At 39.7% G+C, this 15866-nt stretch overlaps 1 protein-coding gene across 1 annotated transcript in view; it reads left to right on the top strand.

Annotated features, from left to right (window-relative positions):
* The window catches only part of KIF6 (kinesin family member 6), a 419927-nt gene that overhangs the window by 143676 nt on the left and 260385 nt on the right, over positions 1-15866 (top strand). Inside the window, exons 7-10 of the mRNA XM_028479658.1 lie at positions 666-872; positions 10172-10315; positions 11237-11323; positions 15469-15572. Coding sequence (XP_028335459.1) covers positions 666-872; positions 10172-10315; positions 11237-11323; positions 15469-15572 — 542 coding nt within the window. The remainder of the gene's footprint in view (positions 1-665; positions 873-10171; positions 10316-11236; positions 11324-15468; positions 15573-15866) is intronic.

Here is a 15866-nt window from a genome sequence, read left to right as displayed (position 1 = left end):
AATTTGTTAATATGGTGTATCACATTGATTTGCGTATATTGAAGAATCCTTACATTCCTGGGATAAACCCCACTTGATCATGGTGTGTGATCCTTTTAATGTGCTGTTGGATTCTCTTTGCTAGTATTTTGTTGAGGATTTTTGCATCTATGTCCATCAGTGATATTGGCCTGTAGTCTTTGTGACATCTTTGTCTGGTTTTGGTATCAGGGTGATGGTGGCCTCGTAGAATGAGTTTGGGAGTGTTCCTCCCTCTGCTATATTTTGGAAGAGTTTGAGAGGGCTAGGTGTTAGCTCTTCTTTAAATGTTTGATAGAATTCTCCTGTGAAGCTATCTGGTCCTGGGCTTTTGTTTGTTTGAAGATTTTAAATCACAGTTTCAACTTCAGTGCTTGTGATTGGTCTGTTCATATTTTCTGTTTCTTCCTGGTTCAGTCTCAGAAGGTTGTACTTTTCTAAGAATTTGTCCATTTCTTCCAGGTTGTCCATTTTGTTGGCATATAGTTGCTTGTAGTAATCTCTCATGATCCTTTGTATTTCTACAGTGTCAGTTGTTACTTCCCCTTTTCCATTTCTAATTTTATTGATTTGAGTCTTCTCCCTTTTTTTCTTGATGAATCTAGCTAATGGTTTATCAATTTCGTTTTACAATATTTTTGTTATAGACTCCTATGAACCAAGCTTCAACCCGTTCCCACTGCATTTTCACCATTCACTTATCAAGCAAGGAAGCGGGATCTGCAACCATGCGACATGCCAAGCTGCATTTGGTTGACCTGGCTGGTTCAGAACGAGTTGCAAAGACTGGAGTCGGGGGCCTGCTTCTGACAGAGGCCAAGTATATCAACTTGTCACTACATTACTTAGAACAGGTAAACGGGTAGGGTGGGATGTACCTATACCTACCATTTTTTGACCATGTACTTCACATCATGTATTCTACTAGCATTTTTGTCTTGTTTTGTTTTGTTTCTCTTCTTTTACTGTGGCAAAGTATATATAACATAAAATTACCATTTAACTAATTTTTACAATTCAGTGGCATTAAGCACATTCAAAATGTTGTGCAAGCATCACCATCATCCATTTCCAGAAGTTCTCATGATCCCAAACAGAAACTCTGTACCCATTAAACAGTAACTCCCAGTCTCTTTATACTCCCAGGCCCCCATCACCTCTATTCTACTTTCTGCCACTATGAATTTGCCTGTTCTAGATTTTCATATAAGTGGAATTATACAATATTTGTCCTTTTGTGTCTGATTTCTTCCACTTAGCATAATTTCAAGGTCCATCGTGTTTTAACATGTATCACAATTTTTTTCCTTTTTAAGGCTGAATAATATCTCATTGTGTGTGTATAGATATAAATATAGATATATAGTATTTTGTATATCCATTCATCTGTTGATGAACATGACTTGTTTCCACCTTTTGGCTATTGTGAATAATGCTTCTATAAACATTGGTATAGCTACTAGAATTCTGTATAAACCATTTCATTTCAACCTCACAACAGCTCTGCACTGTAGGTATTAGTTATTACCTACATCTTACAGTTTTTATAACTCAGGTCTTCCCCAGGCCTTCCTGAGATTACACAGCTAGTGGTGAGATAAGGATTTGAACCTCGAATTGCTTGGCTCCAAAGCCTATGCTTTTTTTCACTATACCTTGTGTTTTTTGTAAAATTAGTAGTGGGTGTGAATATAAGTTACAAATGTCCTCCATGGCCTGTTTGTTTCGGGCTGGTAGATTAGCTATGAGACCATAATGTGGAGATGGCCAGTATCTTTTCCATTTGTAGTGACTTCATCTGGTTGGTGATTCTGACCCTGCAATGGTTCTCTTTGCCTTAGCTTCCCTCCCTGTCCCCACTCCAAGTTTACTACAGTCCGTCCCAGTGCATGCTTAATTTTTAATTTCTGAATTTTATTCCAAAGGCAGAGAAAGCTCATCTGAATTTTGCTAAATAAATCTTCCAGACAAAATTTCTCCCATCTAAAAGGAGTGCATTGAATTAAGTTATTTCTCAAGTTCCTTTCAGCTCTGTGAGTATAAATGTTGTGAGTTGAATGTTAAAGATGGCAACTAATTCTAAAAAAAAAAAAAGAAAGAAAGAGAAACATGATCAAAAACTGGAGTGGAGAAGTACAGAGGATATTGGCGAGGCAAAAGGGTCTGTTAATGAACGTTGGAGACTGAAAGATTTGAGGAAAAAAAACTACTTTTTTAAAGCTGCATAATGAACCCTTTTGAGAATGATGTTGTCCTGACATTAAATGCTTTCTAATGGTCAAGCTGGCTGAAAAAGCAGATTGAGAGAAACCTAAGGGAACTCTCTGTGAACAAGGCACACACAATTAGGCTCTGACCAAATGAATCCCAGTAATGCAACACCCAGAGATTAAGGCCTGCATGGTGTTCAGATCACTTTAGTGTTTCTGACAATAGTCAGCATTCCTGAACTCTTTCTTGTTCACATATTACATACTACTTTTACTTAACAGATCTCTTTACTTTATAGGACATTTATGTAACAGTGCCTTATTTCAAATATACCTACTTGTTTCAGAGTCTTCACTATCTTTTAATTCCCATTATATCCATCCATCATACGAAATTATATTTATATTTGTTAGTTGAATCAAAATTTCCACCAATTGTAATCACTCAAGAAAAACATTCTGCTCCTTATCTTTTCTTTTTCTTCATTCTACACAACCTTTGCAAGCTGTTACTTGTCATTAAAACTATTCCTCTCCCTACATTTCTTCTCTTCAAAATTCTGGTAACATCAGCCTCATGTGAGCAGTCTTGGTGGCTATGTGGCATTTGATTTTCTATATAGCTAGTTTATTTATTTAACAGATACTTATAAGGAGCAGTAATGTGCTGAGAACTGTGCTGGGCCCTGGAGCACAGCGCTGAATGAAATAGAAACAGCCCTTGCCCCAAAGGTCTCATGGTCCAGTGGAGGGAGACATGCACTGAATAAGTATTCATTAAGTACATGGCTGTAATCCCGATGGAAGCCTGCAGAGCAAGTCCAAGGGGCGAGGAGAGTGTGGGGGATTGGACTTAGACTGAGGAAGGGAGAGTTAATGAAAGTTCTCTCAGGACTGATGTTAAGCAGAGATCTGAGGAATGAGTAGGAGTGAGCCCGGCCAGGATGGGGTCAGGGCATGTCAGGCAGTGAGAACTGGGAGTCTGTCAGCCCTTAGCTCCATCTGCGGGATGGATTCACCCAGGGTCTCAGTGACATTCACGTGTCATTGACCTTTAGCTCTCCGAACGTAACTTATCTGTTTCACAAGACACCCACTGCATCACTACAGCCGTTAGCTCTTTACACTGCTGTACAAGGGTCTTCATGGAGGTTATGGCATAAAATAATGGAGAGAGGAGGAGAAGGAGAAGATCAGTATGAGAGGAAAGAAGAACATAAATATGGAAAACTGCAGTGTGTGGACATGAGTATGTGAGATTGAGTAAAGCTAGGAGCAGCTGCTAGAGAAAGTTGTGGATAGTAGAGAAATATTGGAATTTTACACAGAAAGACATAAGTGAGAGGGAACCAAAGAGTACCTAGGAAGGAGAATAATAAAAAGAGTGAGCAGATACTGTTGATGAAATAACAGAATTCAAGGACTTTTATAAACATATTTTCTTTATGAAGTACTTTATTATGGGCCTTTGAGACTGGAAGTATAACACAGTTTAGTTTAAATAGCTTCATTCATTCATTCACTCATTCATTCAACAAACTGTGATTGAGTGTCCACTGGGTGCTACAAGTTACGTTAGGCAATGGGGATCGATGTATAATTGAGAAATAGTCTGTGCTACCGTGTCATCCAGTGAAAGAGCAAAGCATACAAACAAATACTTAGAATGCAGTAAGATAAATGCTGTAATAGAAATTCATGTAGATGTCCATAATATAATCAAACTGAGACATCTTCTCTGTCTCAGATTGAATCTATAAGATGGAGATGGACTAGGAAAAGACAGTTTGGTAGCCTTTCTTACATGAATTAGCCACATTAGGCTTATAGCAATTCCATGCGAATTGTAACTGCCCTCTGGCCATAATTGTGAGACCTTACACCTGCTCACAGGGCACAGCCGTTCTGAGTTGAATGCACCTTATTGTGCTCAGAAGTAAATAAGTTTCTATTTGCCAGAGTACTGTTGGTTTTGGAGTTTTCCTTGTGTATGTAGTACTCTTTCCAAAAAGTCTCCTCAAAAACATTTCAAGCCACAATAACAGGGTGCATCTTGACCTTAGAAATCGAGTCCATGGAGGAAAAGGAAGGGACCATGCATACTTGTTCCAGCCTTAAGCCTCACGGAGTGCTCCTTGGGTGACCCTGGGTCTCTGTCAGCCCAAATGTTAAGTGAGAAACCACTGCGAACAGAGAGTGTTTGCTCTCTCCTTTTCCAGAAATCAGAATCAGGGTCACCCCGGCCAGTCATCCAACATGAGTGGGACTTTTTCAGAGTGTTACTTTCCACTTGGCTTCCACTGAATGTGTTGCGTTCAGGAGAAAATATTGGTGGTGCGGTGCTAGTTGTAACTCTCCAAATTTTTGTCAGTTCTCGGGATAATCTTCCATGGACATCTGAGTTCTTTAAAAGAAATTCTCTTTAATGAATGAAGTAGTAAACTGAATTATTGATTTCAGGCGTAGTTTCTCGGTACGTGGAGATACTATTAAGTGTAATGTGGCGTTCCACTCTTTGTTGCTTAAAGAATGTCTTCAGGAACATGTTATTGTATTTGTTCATGAAATCCAAAATGGAAGTAAACACTAAAAAAATCCAGGTTGTATGAACACCTCCTCACCCTGTGCCATTCAGATCATTTGGTTCCTGCCCAGTTTAGAGAACCCAAAGCAGCCCCACAAAGAATAATTTACTTCTGCCTCTCTCTCAAATACTGGCCATTTCTAAGTCACTCTGAAGATCCATTTCTGTCCAAGGGGTCTGGGCTTATATGGTATTCCTAAAGTCCTGTAGAGCTGGAAGGGTACCTGGTCAGGACCCGCTTATAAAGAAATGGTCTAGGACTTCCCTGGTGGCGCAGTGGTTAAGAATCCGCCTGCCAGTGCAGGGGACCACGGGTTCAAGCCCTGGTCCGGGAAGATCCCACATGACGCGGAGCAACTAAGCCCGTGCACCACAGCTACTGAGCCTGCGCTCTAGAGCCCGCGAGCCACAACTACTGAAGCCTGCGTGCCTAGAGCCCATGCTCCGCAACAAGAGAAGCCACTGCAATGAGAAGCACATGCACCGCAACGAAGAGTAGCCCCCGCTCACCGCAACTAGAGAAAAGCCCGTGCACAGCAACGAAGACCCAACACAGCCAAAAAAAAAAAAGGAAAAAGAAATGGCCTAGAACTGCGTTTATTGTGCTACAACAAGTCTTCAAAGTGATCATAAAGAACATGGCCTAAAGCCCCCTCCAAACACGGAGTGCTTTTTGTTTTACTAAGAACTATCCCAGAAACTCTCTATTGATCTTTAAACCACTTCTGTGAGATAGGCAGGCATTCTAATTCCAGTTTTACAGGTGGGAAGACTGAGGCTAATAAATATGAGATTGGCCTAAGATCGTATAAGTGGGGCAGCTGGATTCTAAGTCCTGGGTTCTTTGTTTTATCATGCACTGCCTTCATTTCCCCCATTCTTAAAGACCATATTTTCTAATCCATAATCTCATTTTGAATTTTAATTCTTCTCTTTAACAATTTTAGAACCCTTTCTGGAAAGGACATTGGGATTGCCTCTACATTCATTCCAGGGGTAGCAGGCAGAAGCTCATTCCCAGCTCCAGGGGTAGACCTGACTGGCCTAAGCCGATTCGAGCCAGTCTTTCTCCTGGCTATAGTGATTGGTTCAGAGATGGCCCATGACCCAAATTGGTCCCTAGTGAATCTCAGGACTCATGTTTAATTATTAGAGAACTTTCTCATGTCAGTCATGAGTAAGGAAGTATATAACATCAGGGCATTTGGTAGCCATCCTGTGGCCACGAGGAGGGGTAGACTTCTACCACATGGGAGACAGAGCAGAGATATGGGCAGAAACTAAGTCCTTTCTAAAAGGCCCCTGACCTTTTAGGTCATTCTAACCTAAAGCATTTCCTATTACAGTTACATGAGCCAATAAATTGCCCTATGATTAAAGCCAGTTTGGGTTACATTCTTTTGTTACTACAGCCAAAAGCAAGTTAACTAACAGACCATTTAATTTAATATCAGAAGGAACTTTAATAAGCATATTCTCCTTTATGTCATCTAAGTTGTCAACAAAACTGTTGAATAGAAAAAGACATCAGTTTTGTTTCCTAGACCAGGAAGAAAATAGTGACATTTGTTTTATGAAAGAACTTAAAGGTACTTAAAAAATTGTTAGATATTTAATTGATGATTAATAAACAATAATGCCACCCTCTGCATATCTGTCAGACCTACCCCTGTTTGGTTTAGTATTTGGTATTCGGCCCTTCCTTACCTGTTGCAGATATTTGTCCTCTTGGCTCTTAGGGTCTGGAGCTCTGCTCAGCACCCCATGCTCCCACCTTGCCACTCAGACTCGGGTCCACCATATTTCTCACTTTCTGCCCAGTTACATTGAAGCCTGGTTCTCCCAAATCTCGTTCACTACTAATGAACCTCCCACTGCCTTCCTAGGTAAAACTAATTAATCCAATCATTCATTTATTCATATTCATTTAACAAAAAAGTGTTGAGCATATGTTGTATTAATCAGATTTTTTAGCTGCAAACTGGGAAATTCACTCTAGCTAACTTAAGCAGCATAGAGTTTATTAAACAGAAAGAATTTCAAGAAAAATTAGAAAACTGGGCTTGAGTACTACCCAGCTAGGAGCAGAGCAACCAGGATATACTTCTTTTTATTTTCTCAAGATCTTTTTGATGTGAACCATCTTTTAAAGTCTTTACTGAATTTGTTCCAGTATTGCTTCTGTTTTGTTTTTGGTTTTTTTGGCCGCGAGGCATGTGGGATCTTAGCTCCCCGACCAGGGATCGAACCCTCACTCCCTGCATTGGAAGGTGAAGTCTTAACCACCGGACCACCAGGAAAGTCCCAGCCAAGAGACACTTCTAATCACGCCACTGAACTGCTCTGTAAAACACCACTGTTATCCCCACTGGGCACTTGGGACATTTAGTCCTAGATTCCAGAAACTTCCCTGTAGGTACCTCAAAAAAACCAGTTGCCTTTGCCACCCACCTACAAATGCGGTCTTCCTCCTTATGACCACCACCTCTCATCACTCACCTCCAATCCCACACAGGGTGTTTGCTTGATGGAGCTAGGTCTCATGCAAACCGTGAGCTGTAAGAGAGACTAGGAAATGTAATTCTGTAGGAAGCAGAACTAGTATGGGGACTACCATGAGAGCTGAGGGAGACAACTCAGTTTCTGCCACACGTACCGTGTGCTGGGTGCCGTTCTTGGCAGTGGCGATGGAGCCACGAGCAAGAGAAACAAGTCCTTTGTTTCTGCCTTGTGGAGCAGAAACTCTCGTGCGGAAGCAAGTAACAAGTAAATAAATAAAATTTCCAATAGTGGTAAGTACCAGAAGAAAAATAAAATACAGTTAAAGCCTGGATATCGGAGTGTTACTTTTGATAGGGGGTTCAGGGAAAGCCCTTGTGAGGAGATAAAACTTGAGCAAAGATTTGATTGATGAGAAGCAGGATGCTGTAAGAAAATCTGGGGCAAGAGCATCCTAGGTAAAAGAAACAAGGTCAAAGCCTGCAATGTGGGGCTAAGCTTGGCATGGTGAAGCAAAAGCAAGGCCAGTGTGGGCCACGAAAGCACCGTAGGAGATGAGGTTGGATAGGTAGACAGGAACCAGATCACACAGGGGTTGGGTCATTATACCAAGTGCATCAGGAGGTTGTAAGCAGGGCAGTGACTTGATGTAACTTACATTTTTGTAAAGGTTTCTCTGCCTGCCATGCAGAGAGGAGACCATGGGAGGGCAAAAGGAGAAACAAGGAGACTGATTCAGAACCTTGAGAGCAGTTATCCAAGGAAGGGAAAATGGTGCCTCGAACTGGAGCGGTGGCAAACGAGGTGGGAAAAAGTGATCCAATTCTGGGTATGTTTTGTAGATAAACCTAATAGAAATTGGATATTGGAAGGGAGAGGAATTCAAGAGTGTTGCCTAGGGTTTTGGACTGAGCCACTTGGTGGATGGTGGCACCATCAATAATGATAGGTAAAGCCTGAGAAAGAATCAGGCTTGGGGGCAGAGGGGAGAGACAGTCAGGAATAGACATCCAAGTGGAGATGCAGAGTTGCCACAGGGATAGTAGCTCAGGGAAGAGGTTGAGGCTGATGCTGTAAATTGGGGAGACATTAGGATAGAATATGGAAGTATTTAAAGCCAGGGGATTGGATGAGATTACACAGAGAGACAGTGTAGATAAGAAAGAGAAGAGGATCCGGGACTGAGCCTTGGAGCACTTCAATAGATAGAATTTGGGAAGAAGAAAAGCAAGTATTCATTATCTAGTTTTTAAGGAAAGGTAAAAACCAGAAAAGTGTGACGTCCTGATTACCGAGTGAATAAAGCATTTCCTGAAGGAGGCAATGAATACCTATGTAGATGCCTTACTCAAATCAGAGGTCTAGTAAGAGAGCAGTCAGTGCTTTTGGTTCAGGGGGTTGCTGATGACCTTGGCAAGAGCCAACTTAGTTTAGTAGTGTTGTGGGCTTGCAGAATGGGAGTGATTCTGGTGAGAGAGAGAAATTAATGCAAAGAGAGGGGTTAATTATAGGAGCAAAGTAGGTAAGAGGAGAAGAGGGAGGGGGCAGAGGGCTGGACTTGGGCAGGAGAGGACAGTAACCGCAGGAAGAGTGGAATATGTGGGGACTGAGGGACGGGGCAGCTAGACCGCTTACTCCTAGAAGAAGAGTGTGTGGCCATCGGCTCAGACTGAAGGCGGAGAGAGGAGGCCGGGTAGATGTTTGAAACAAGAGGATAAGGTGTGAAGGCCCATATCTGAGAGTGGTTTTTGAGAGAATCTCACAGGATTTCTGGTTTATAGTAAAACCTGTGGTCATTAGCTTAAAGCAAGACCAGTGGTATCGTTACATGATTTTGCTGAAAACGGCCTTCAAAAACAATGCTCCCATCTTCTTTTGTAAACTAAAGGAGTAGAAAAAGTTCTGATGATGGGAATTACACACCTGGGAGGAGGGAAGGCTAGAACAATGGCAGGTGTTGAAAGTATTTTCAGAAGCCAGGGCCTTGTGATGCCCCTGAAGTCACATGTCACATCTGTGGGTGACTTATTCCTGATGCTTTGCAGTGGGCATCCTGGCAGTGTATTCATCTTCCCCAGAAAACCCTGATCCCCTGGTGGCTTCCCTTGGGGACAGCCCACAGCAGCCCTTCATCCATCTCCCATCCGTCCATCTACCACCTTCCTACTAAGTACGTAAGACACTCCTAAGGAGCAAGATGAGCAGGCTCTAGCTGAACCAAGGTGCACTTCCCCCATCACTTACAGTGAAAGCAAACACATATACAGCACTTATTATGGGCTAGTTCTACTCAAAGTAATTGGCACATTTTAACTCTTCTAATCATCCCAACTACTCATAGGTAGATATACTGTCTTTTCCATGTTTTACAGATGAGGAGACTGAGGCAGACATGGTGAGTGGCATGCCCTGGTATGTATGGCTAGAATCTGGACCTGGACAATCTGGCACCAGAATCTGGGGTCTGTTGCCTCTTGTGGTTCTTATTTATTGTTCTGCCTCTTTTACCTTGAAGATGAGGCATACAGACCAATTTTGGTAGGATTTTTAAAAATCTGGCATGATTTACTCTTGAGTTTTTATATAAATTTCTCAGTGACTGAAAACAGAATAAAAATGTATCCACTTCTGCACAAGTTATATCATCTGTCCAAAAATGACAGGGTTCATCATGGTATGTTTTTACTATATTTGCTTCATTCCATCTTCACTGTTACTGTACTGAATATTTTAAGATATTTATTCTGAGCCCAAGTTTTGGGGGTCACTGCATTTTGTATCCTTATTGCCGTCACAGCTCAGTTTGTCAGGTGTGCATTTTCTGCTAAGTTAACGCTATTCTTTTTCCCCTCCACCACAGGTCATCATTGCCCTCTCAGAAAAGCACCGCTCACACATTCCGTATCGGAACTCCATGATGACCAGTGTCCTGAGAGACAGCCTGGGAGGGAACTGCATGACGACCATGATTGCCACTCTCTCTTTAGAGAAAAGGAATATCGACGTATGTTGCTTCTTCTTTCTGGAGATCTCAGTCTGAGTTTTTATGCTAGTTTGTGAGATGGAGTTGAGGGTCCTGGATGGGTTTCCATCTTTTCAGCTGGGTTAGGGTATGCCTTCAGAGGTGAAGACCCACCAGAGTTCATAGCTTTGGGTTATTTGACAGAATTGTAATTCCCCCAATTTGAGAACTGACTTCACATAGTACGGGATGGTTTGCAGAAAACCTCATACACAAATTTTGGAAGACCTACCAGAGACGTGAGGGAGGAGACCCATCAGCCTTCTCCTGATCCGTTTTGCTCCTGATTGCTTAGGTGCCTTGGAGACATCTCCAAGGTGTGTCCCTAGACGTGTCCCTGGGCACAGCACCCAGGACGCCTTGGCAGGGTCTGGCTGCCAAATGGCTCTCCTGGGTTGCTTTAGAGCCAGCTGATGTTTCACGCATCTGAGTTTAATGTTTGGGACTCAGACTTTCTCTAAGAGAGGAAAACAGGAAGCTGCAGGGTGCCTCCCCAAACAAGGCCAAGCCCCAAGTGCATTGTAAGATGCCTTGAAAAGCCTCTCTTTTGTGCCTGTTACAAATTTTTATTTTGTGCCCTTTGATGCTTATGGATTGTGGTACCTGCTATGATTCTGGTTTGTATATGTGGTTCTGGTTTGACAAATCAGTAGTTGAAAAGCACATACCAGTTGTCACTTAGGACCTCAGGATCTTCCACACTTTTGGCATCAGTCATTATATTCAGCCCAAACAAAATTTTAATGAAAAATAATGTTCCAGGGCAAGGCTTCCTAATTTGGAAGCATGTTTCCTCGTTGTGTTTTATGCACATCACTCTAGGTGTACACGTTTTTCCTGTGAACAGAAATTGTTTTATCTCTCTATGCCATAACACTTTAAGGACTTATCTTGCTTTCTTAGGAATCTATATCTACCTGCAGATTTGCACAACGAGTGGCACTCATAAAGAATGAAGCTGTTCTTAATGAAGAAATCGATCCCAGATTGGTAAGCAACTTTTAACCGACTATGTTAAAAAAAATCAAAGTATATCAAAGATTAGTTAAATTTTGGGGGACACTCACTCTCCGTAACCAGGCAACGTTCTAAATACTGGAAACGTGTTAAATCATTTAATTCTCACAACAGCCTCATGAGTAGATGCCATCTCTTCCTCTACTTTACAGATGACAAAACTGAAATGCAGAAATATTTAGAGATTTGATCCGAGTAACAGTGCTAATGGGTAGCAGAGCAGGATTCAGACCCAGACAGTCTGACTCCAGGGCCTGTGCTCTTACCTACAGCCCCCTTTACTCCATCAGTTAGGGGCACAGTGAGTCCTGGGGACATACATAGAATCATACACAGTTATATTTGTAGGCAGGTCGCAGCCTTTTAAAAAAAAAAAAGTCAGCTTAACTTTCTAAAGACAATTATAATAGACCATCTTTTATAAAAGCTTTTCGAGAAAAAGAAGTCCTAATGGTTATTAAATAGAATAGTATTTTGCATGACTGTTCTGTTACTTATTCTAGAGATTTTTACAAGTTAGTAGTTGGTTTGATCCATGGAAAAATGGCCAAGCCTCTAGTTTTATAAAATTGAATTCTTCTTTATCAAAGTTCTTTTTTTAAAGGAAAGATATTCGCAAGTTACATGATTCAGCTACTCATTATAAATGCAGATATTTTTTCTTTTCTCGATTTTGTTAGTCTTCAAATAAAATACAACAGGAATTAACTCCTGTCAACATTGAAAATGTTGAAATAAAATATTTCAATTTTGTAAAACTCCAAAATTAAGATTATATTACTTTGCAAATCAGTCACCTTTTAAAAAAAATATTTTTTTCTCTAGAAATAAGCTGGTGTAAGCTTAGTGGTATGCGTTAGAAAAAGATGTGAAATCGTACCAACAGTGCTTCCTTTACAAATTTCTCAAATTCCAAACAAGAAAATCTCAAGTTCACTGTTACCCATATTAATTACTTCCTCCTGAGTGTTTGCCCTTCCTTCCCTGAAATCATTCCATTGAAGGGTAGAGGAAAAGAAGGACAAAAGAATAATGGGGCTGGCTGTTTTGTCCTACTTGCCTCAGGGAGCCCGAGCTCCCCTGACAGCATTCTCTTCTGGAGAAACCAGTGGGTGAGGCAGGATCCCTTTCCAGTCCAGTCTCTGGTCAGCACCACAGGGTACCCCCACTGGAAAAAGGAGACACAATTCAAAGGCCTAAGTCAAATAGAACTGAACTCCTAGGATGAATTCTTCTGCTCTTCCTACTCTGCCAGCAGCCCTGTAATATTACTGTGCAGAATGAGAAAGATAGGAATGTACTATTAGCCTGAAGATAAAAATTACTTCATAATTGAAGGAAAATAAACATATTAGACATTGAGGTATTTTTCTTTCCCTTCAAATTTGGCTAGAGAGACTTTTCTTTGAAGGAACTTGAGGAATTTGAAAAAAGATGAACATTATCGTGTGTTAGATGTAGGTCTGTGAGAGATTTAAAGAAACAAATCAGGAGTCAAAAGCTAACAGCTGATAATTGAACAAATGTTGAGGTCTTCCTGGTGCAGAATTATCTGGTAATTGACAAGTTTTGTTTCCTGATCTCCTTTATAATTGCTTCTAAAAACTGATATTACTGTTCATTATTTTATGTACAGAGCTTTTCTGAAGCACAAGTGACAGTTGAAAAGTTGTCCTCAGAACCACTCAAAACACAACTGAATGGGAAAAATAAACACCAAATTTAGGGAAGACTCTATGGGATGGGCGCTTCACAAGAGTCTGTAATGTTTTATTTCTTAAGTTAAGTAGTAGGTACATGGTATTATTTTTACCTTTTTGTATATCTGAAGTAGTTCATACTGAAAAGTAAAATCACACTAATTAAGGTGATTCATCACATTCACGATTAAATGAAAAAATTAAATGATCATATCATTAGATGCAGAAAAGGTGTTTGATAACATTAAACATTCATCCATAGTTTGAAAAGACTCATCAAACTATGAATATAAGTGAACATCCTTAGAGTGATTAAGGGTATCAACCAAAAACTACAGCAAACATTTTAAAGTTGAAACATTAGAAGGAATAAGACAAGAATGTCTTAAGCACTATACTTGGAGGTTCTTAGGAAAGAGACTTTTTTTTTAATTTATGAGGATTTGATAAGAAGAATATCTGTCATTACTTGTGGACAATTTGATTGCTCATATAGAATATCCAAGAGTGTTTAATAACAGGTAAACAGATAACCAAAATAATATTCAGAAAATTAATCCATTCATAAAAATGAATTGCCTTCCTATATATCAAAAGCCAATAATTAGAAAATGCAATTTTATAAAAATTCCATTTATAGTAGCAACAAAAACTTTAAAATTCTAGGAATAAAATCTAATTAAAGACATATACATATTTGTATTGAAAGGAATCAGAAATCTATACCATGTTCATGGATGTAATGATTCATAGCATTACTTTAATGTCTTATCAAATTAACCTTTTACTCAAATTTATTTCCAGTTAAAATTTGAGGAGGGCCTTTGGTAGAATTTTACAAGCCAAATCTAAAATTTATATGAAAGAGCAAATGATCAAAAATAGTGAAGTCTATTTTGGAAGAGAACAAGATGGAAGGGGCTTATTCTATCTAGATACCAAAAAATTTTTAAGATATAGTAATTAAAACAGTGTAGTATTACCATACATATAGTCAAGTAGACAAATGTTTTTAACCAATAGCCCAGAAAAAGACACAAGCTACATGTGGAAATATATAACAGAATTATAATAGCAAATCTTGCATGGTTAGCCATAAAAAAATTAAAATTAGATCCATATCTCACACTTCCTACAAAATAAAATCAATCAACCTAAATGTAAAAAGCAAAACTTTAAAGCTTTTATAAGAGCATATAGGAAAATATTGCTATGGCTTTAGGTAAAATAGATTTTCTTAAAAAAGACACAAATATAAAGCTCAAAACAAAAGTAGTTGATAATGAAATTATATTGAAATTTAAAACTTTCATTTAACAAATAGAACACCACAGAGTGAAAAATATTACATAGATTGGGAGAAAACATGTGCATTGCATAAAACTAACAAAGGGTTCACATCCGGAATATATAAAGAAACCTGCAAATTAATAAGGAAAAGAAAAACAACTCAGCTGAAACATGGGCAAGATGGTGAATAAATAATTCACAGAAGAGGAAACCCAAACAGCCAGTATGCATACACAAAGATGATCGACCTCACTAATCATGAAAATACTAGTTCTAGATTAGAACTAGATAAGAGATCATTTTACACCCACATAGGCAAGATTAAAGTGTCTGGCAATACTACATACAAAATGACAAAAATGTGGGGAAACAGGAACTTACATATATAGCTGCTGAGAATATGAATTTATGCATCCATTCTGAAGAGCAGTTTGGCAATATATAATAAGGGGGTGCACCAACTCTACCTCCACACAGTTCTAGGTGCACACTACAGGGAAACTCTCCCACACATGCCCAGAGACTTATAATGTTCACAGCAACACTCTTTGTATTCGCAAAAGTAAAACTCCTGAATGTCCGTCAACAGGAGACATAGATACGTAAATTGTGATACATTCCTTTACTGAAATACTATATGTCCATGAAAATTCATGAACTAGAGCCACATGAAGCAATATAAATAATCTCAAAAACATAGTGTGAGGGGGAAAAAAAAGCAAGTTGCAGTTACATGCAGTATGGCAACATTTACATAAAGTGTAAGGCATGCAAGATGATATCATACATCATTTACAGTCACATCTGTACATATGGAGTAAATGTATAAAACATGCAGGGAAATGCTACCCACTAAATGCAGGACAGCAATCACTCCAGGAAGGACAGAAGGGGAACAGGAATAAGGGATACCAGTTCCATTAGTAATGTTTTATTTATGAAGAAAAATCCTAGAACTATTTTGACAAAATGTTAAGATTTAACAAAGCTGGGTGGTAAGTACAAGAGTGCCTTTTATATCATTCTCTGTACATTTTTGTTCATAATTTTAAAAGATGTATGGTTCTCTGTCACATAGTTCCCCTCAGTGAGGAGTTGACATTTACGCTCCTGCCTTGCCGTTTGCAGATGATTATACGCCTACAAAAGGAAATCCAGGAACTGAAGGATGAACTGGCCATTGTCACTGGGGAGCAGAGGACAGAGGCACTCACAGAAGCAGAACTCCTTCAGTAAGACTGCAGACTTTTTCTTTTTCTTTAACCGTGCAAGTTTGTGTTAACTTCTTTGTTGGCCCTAATGTTATGAATTCACCTCAAAGAACGAAGTTCTCCTGGGACGGTCTGAAATTGCATTTAGGCGCCAGTTAAGAGTGGCGGCTTTCCATGAAAAGCTGGATAAGGCTGGCAGGGTTTTTGCCTCCTCAGCTTTGAGGAAGTAAAGAACAGAGCATAGAGAGGATGGGAATATCCTTCTCATGCCAGCTGAAGAAAAGAGGTTGTATAATAGTCATGCAGTTTTTAAAT

Source organism: Physeter macrocephalus, chromosome 18, assembly GCF_002837175.3.
Source record: "Physeter macrocephalus isolate SW-GA chromosome 18, ASM283717v5, whole genome shotgun sequence".
In the NCBI taxonomy this organism is placed as follows: Eukaryota; Metazoa; Chordata; class Mammalia; order Artiodactyla; family Physeteridae; genus Physeter; species Physeter macrocephalus.
The sequence above is the reverse complement of the archived record's forward strand: the minus strand, read 5'-3'. Positions and strand labels throughout refer to the sequence as shown.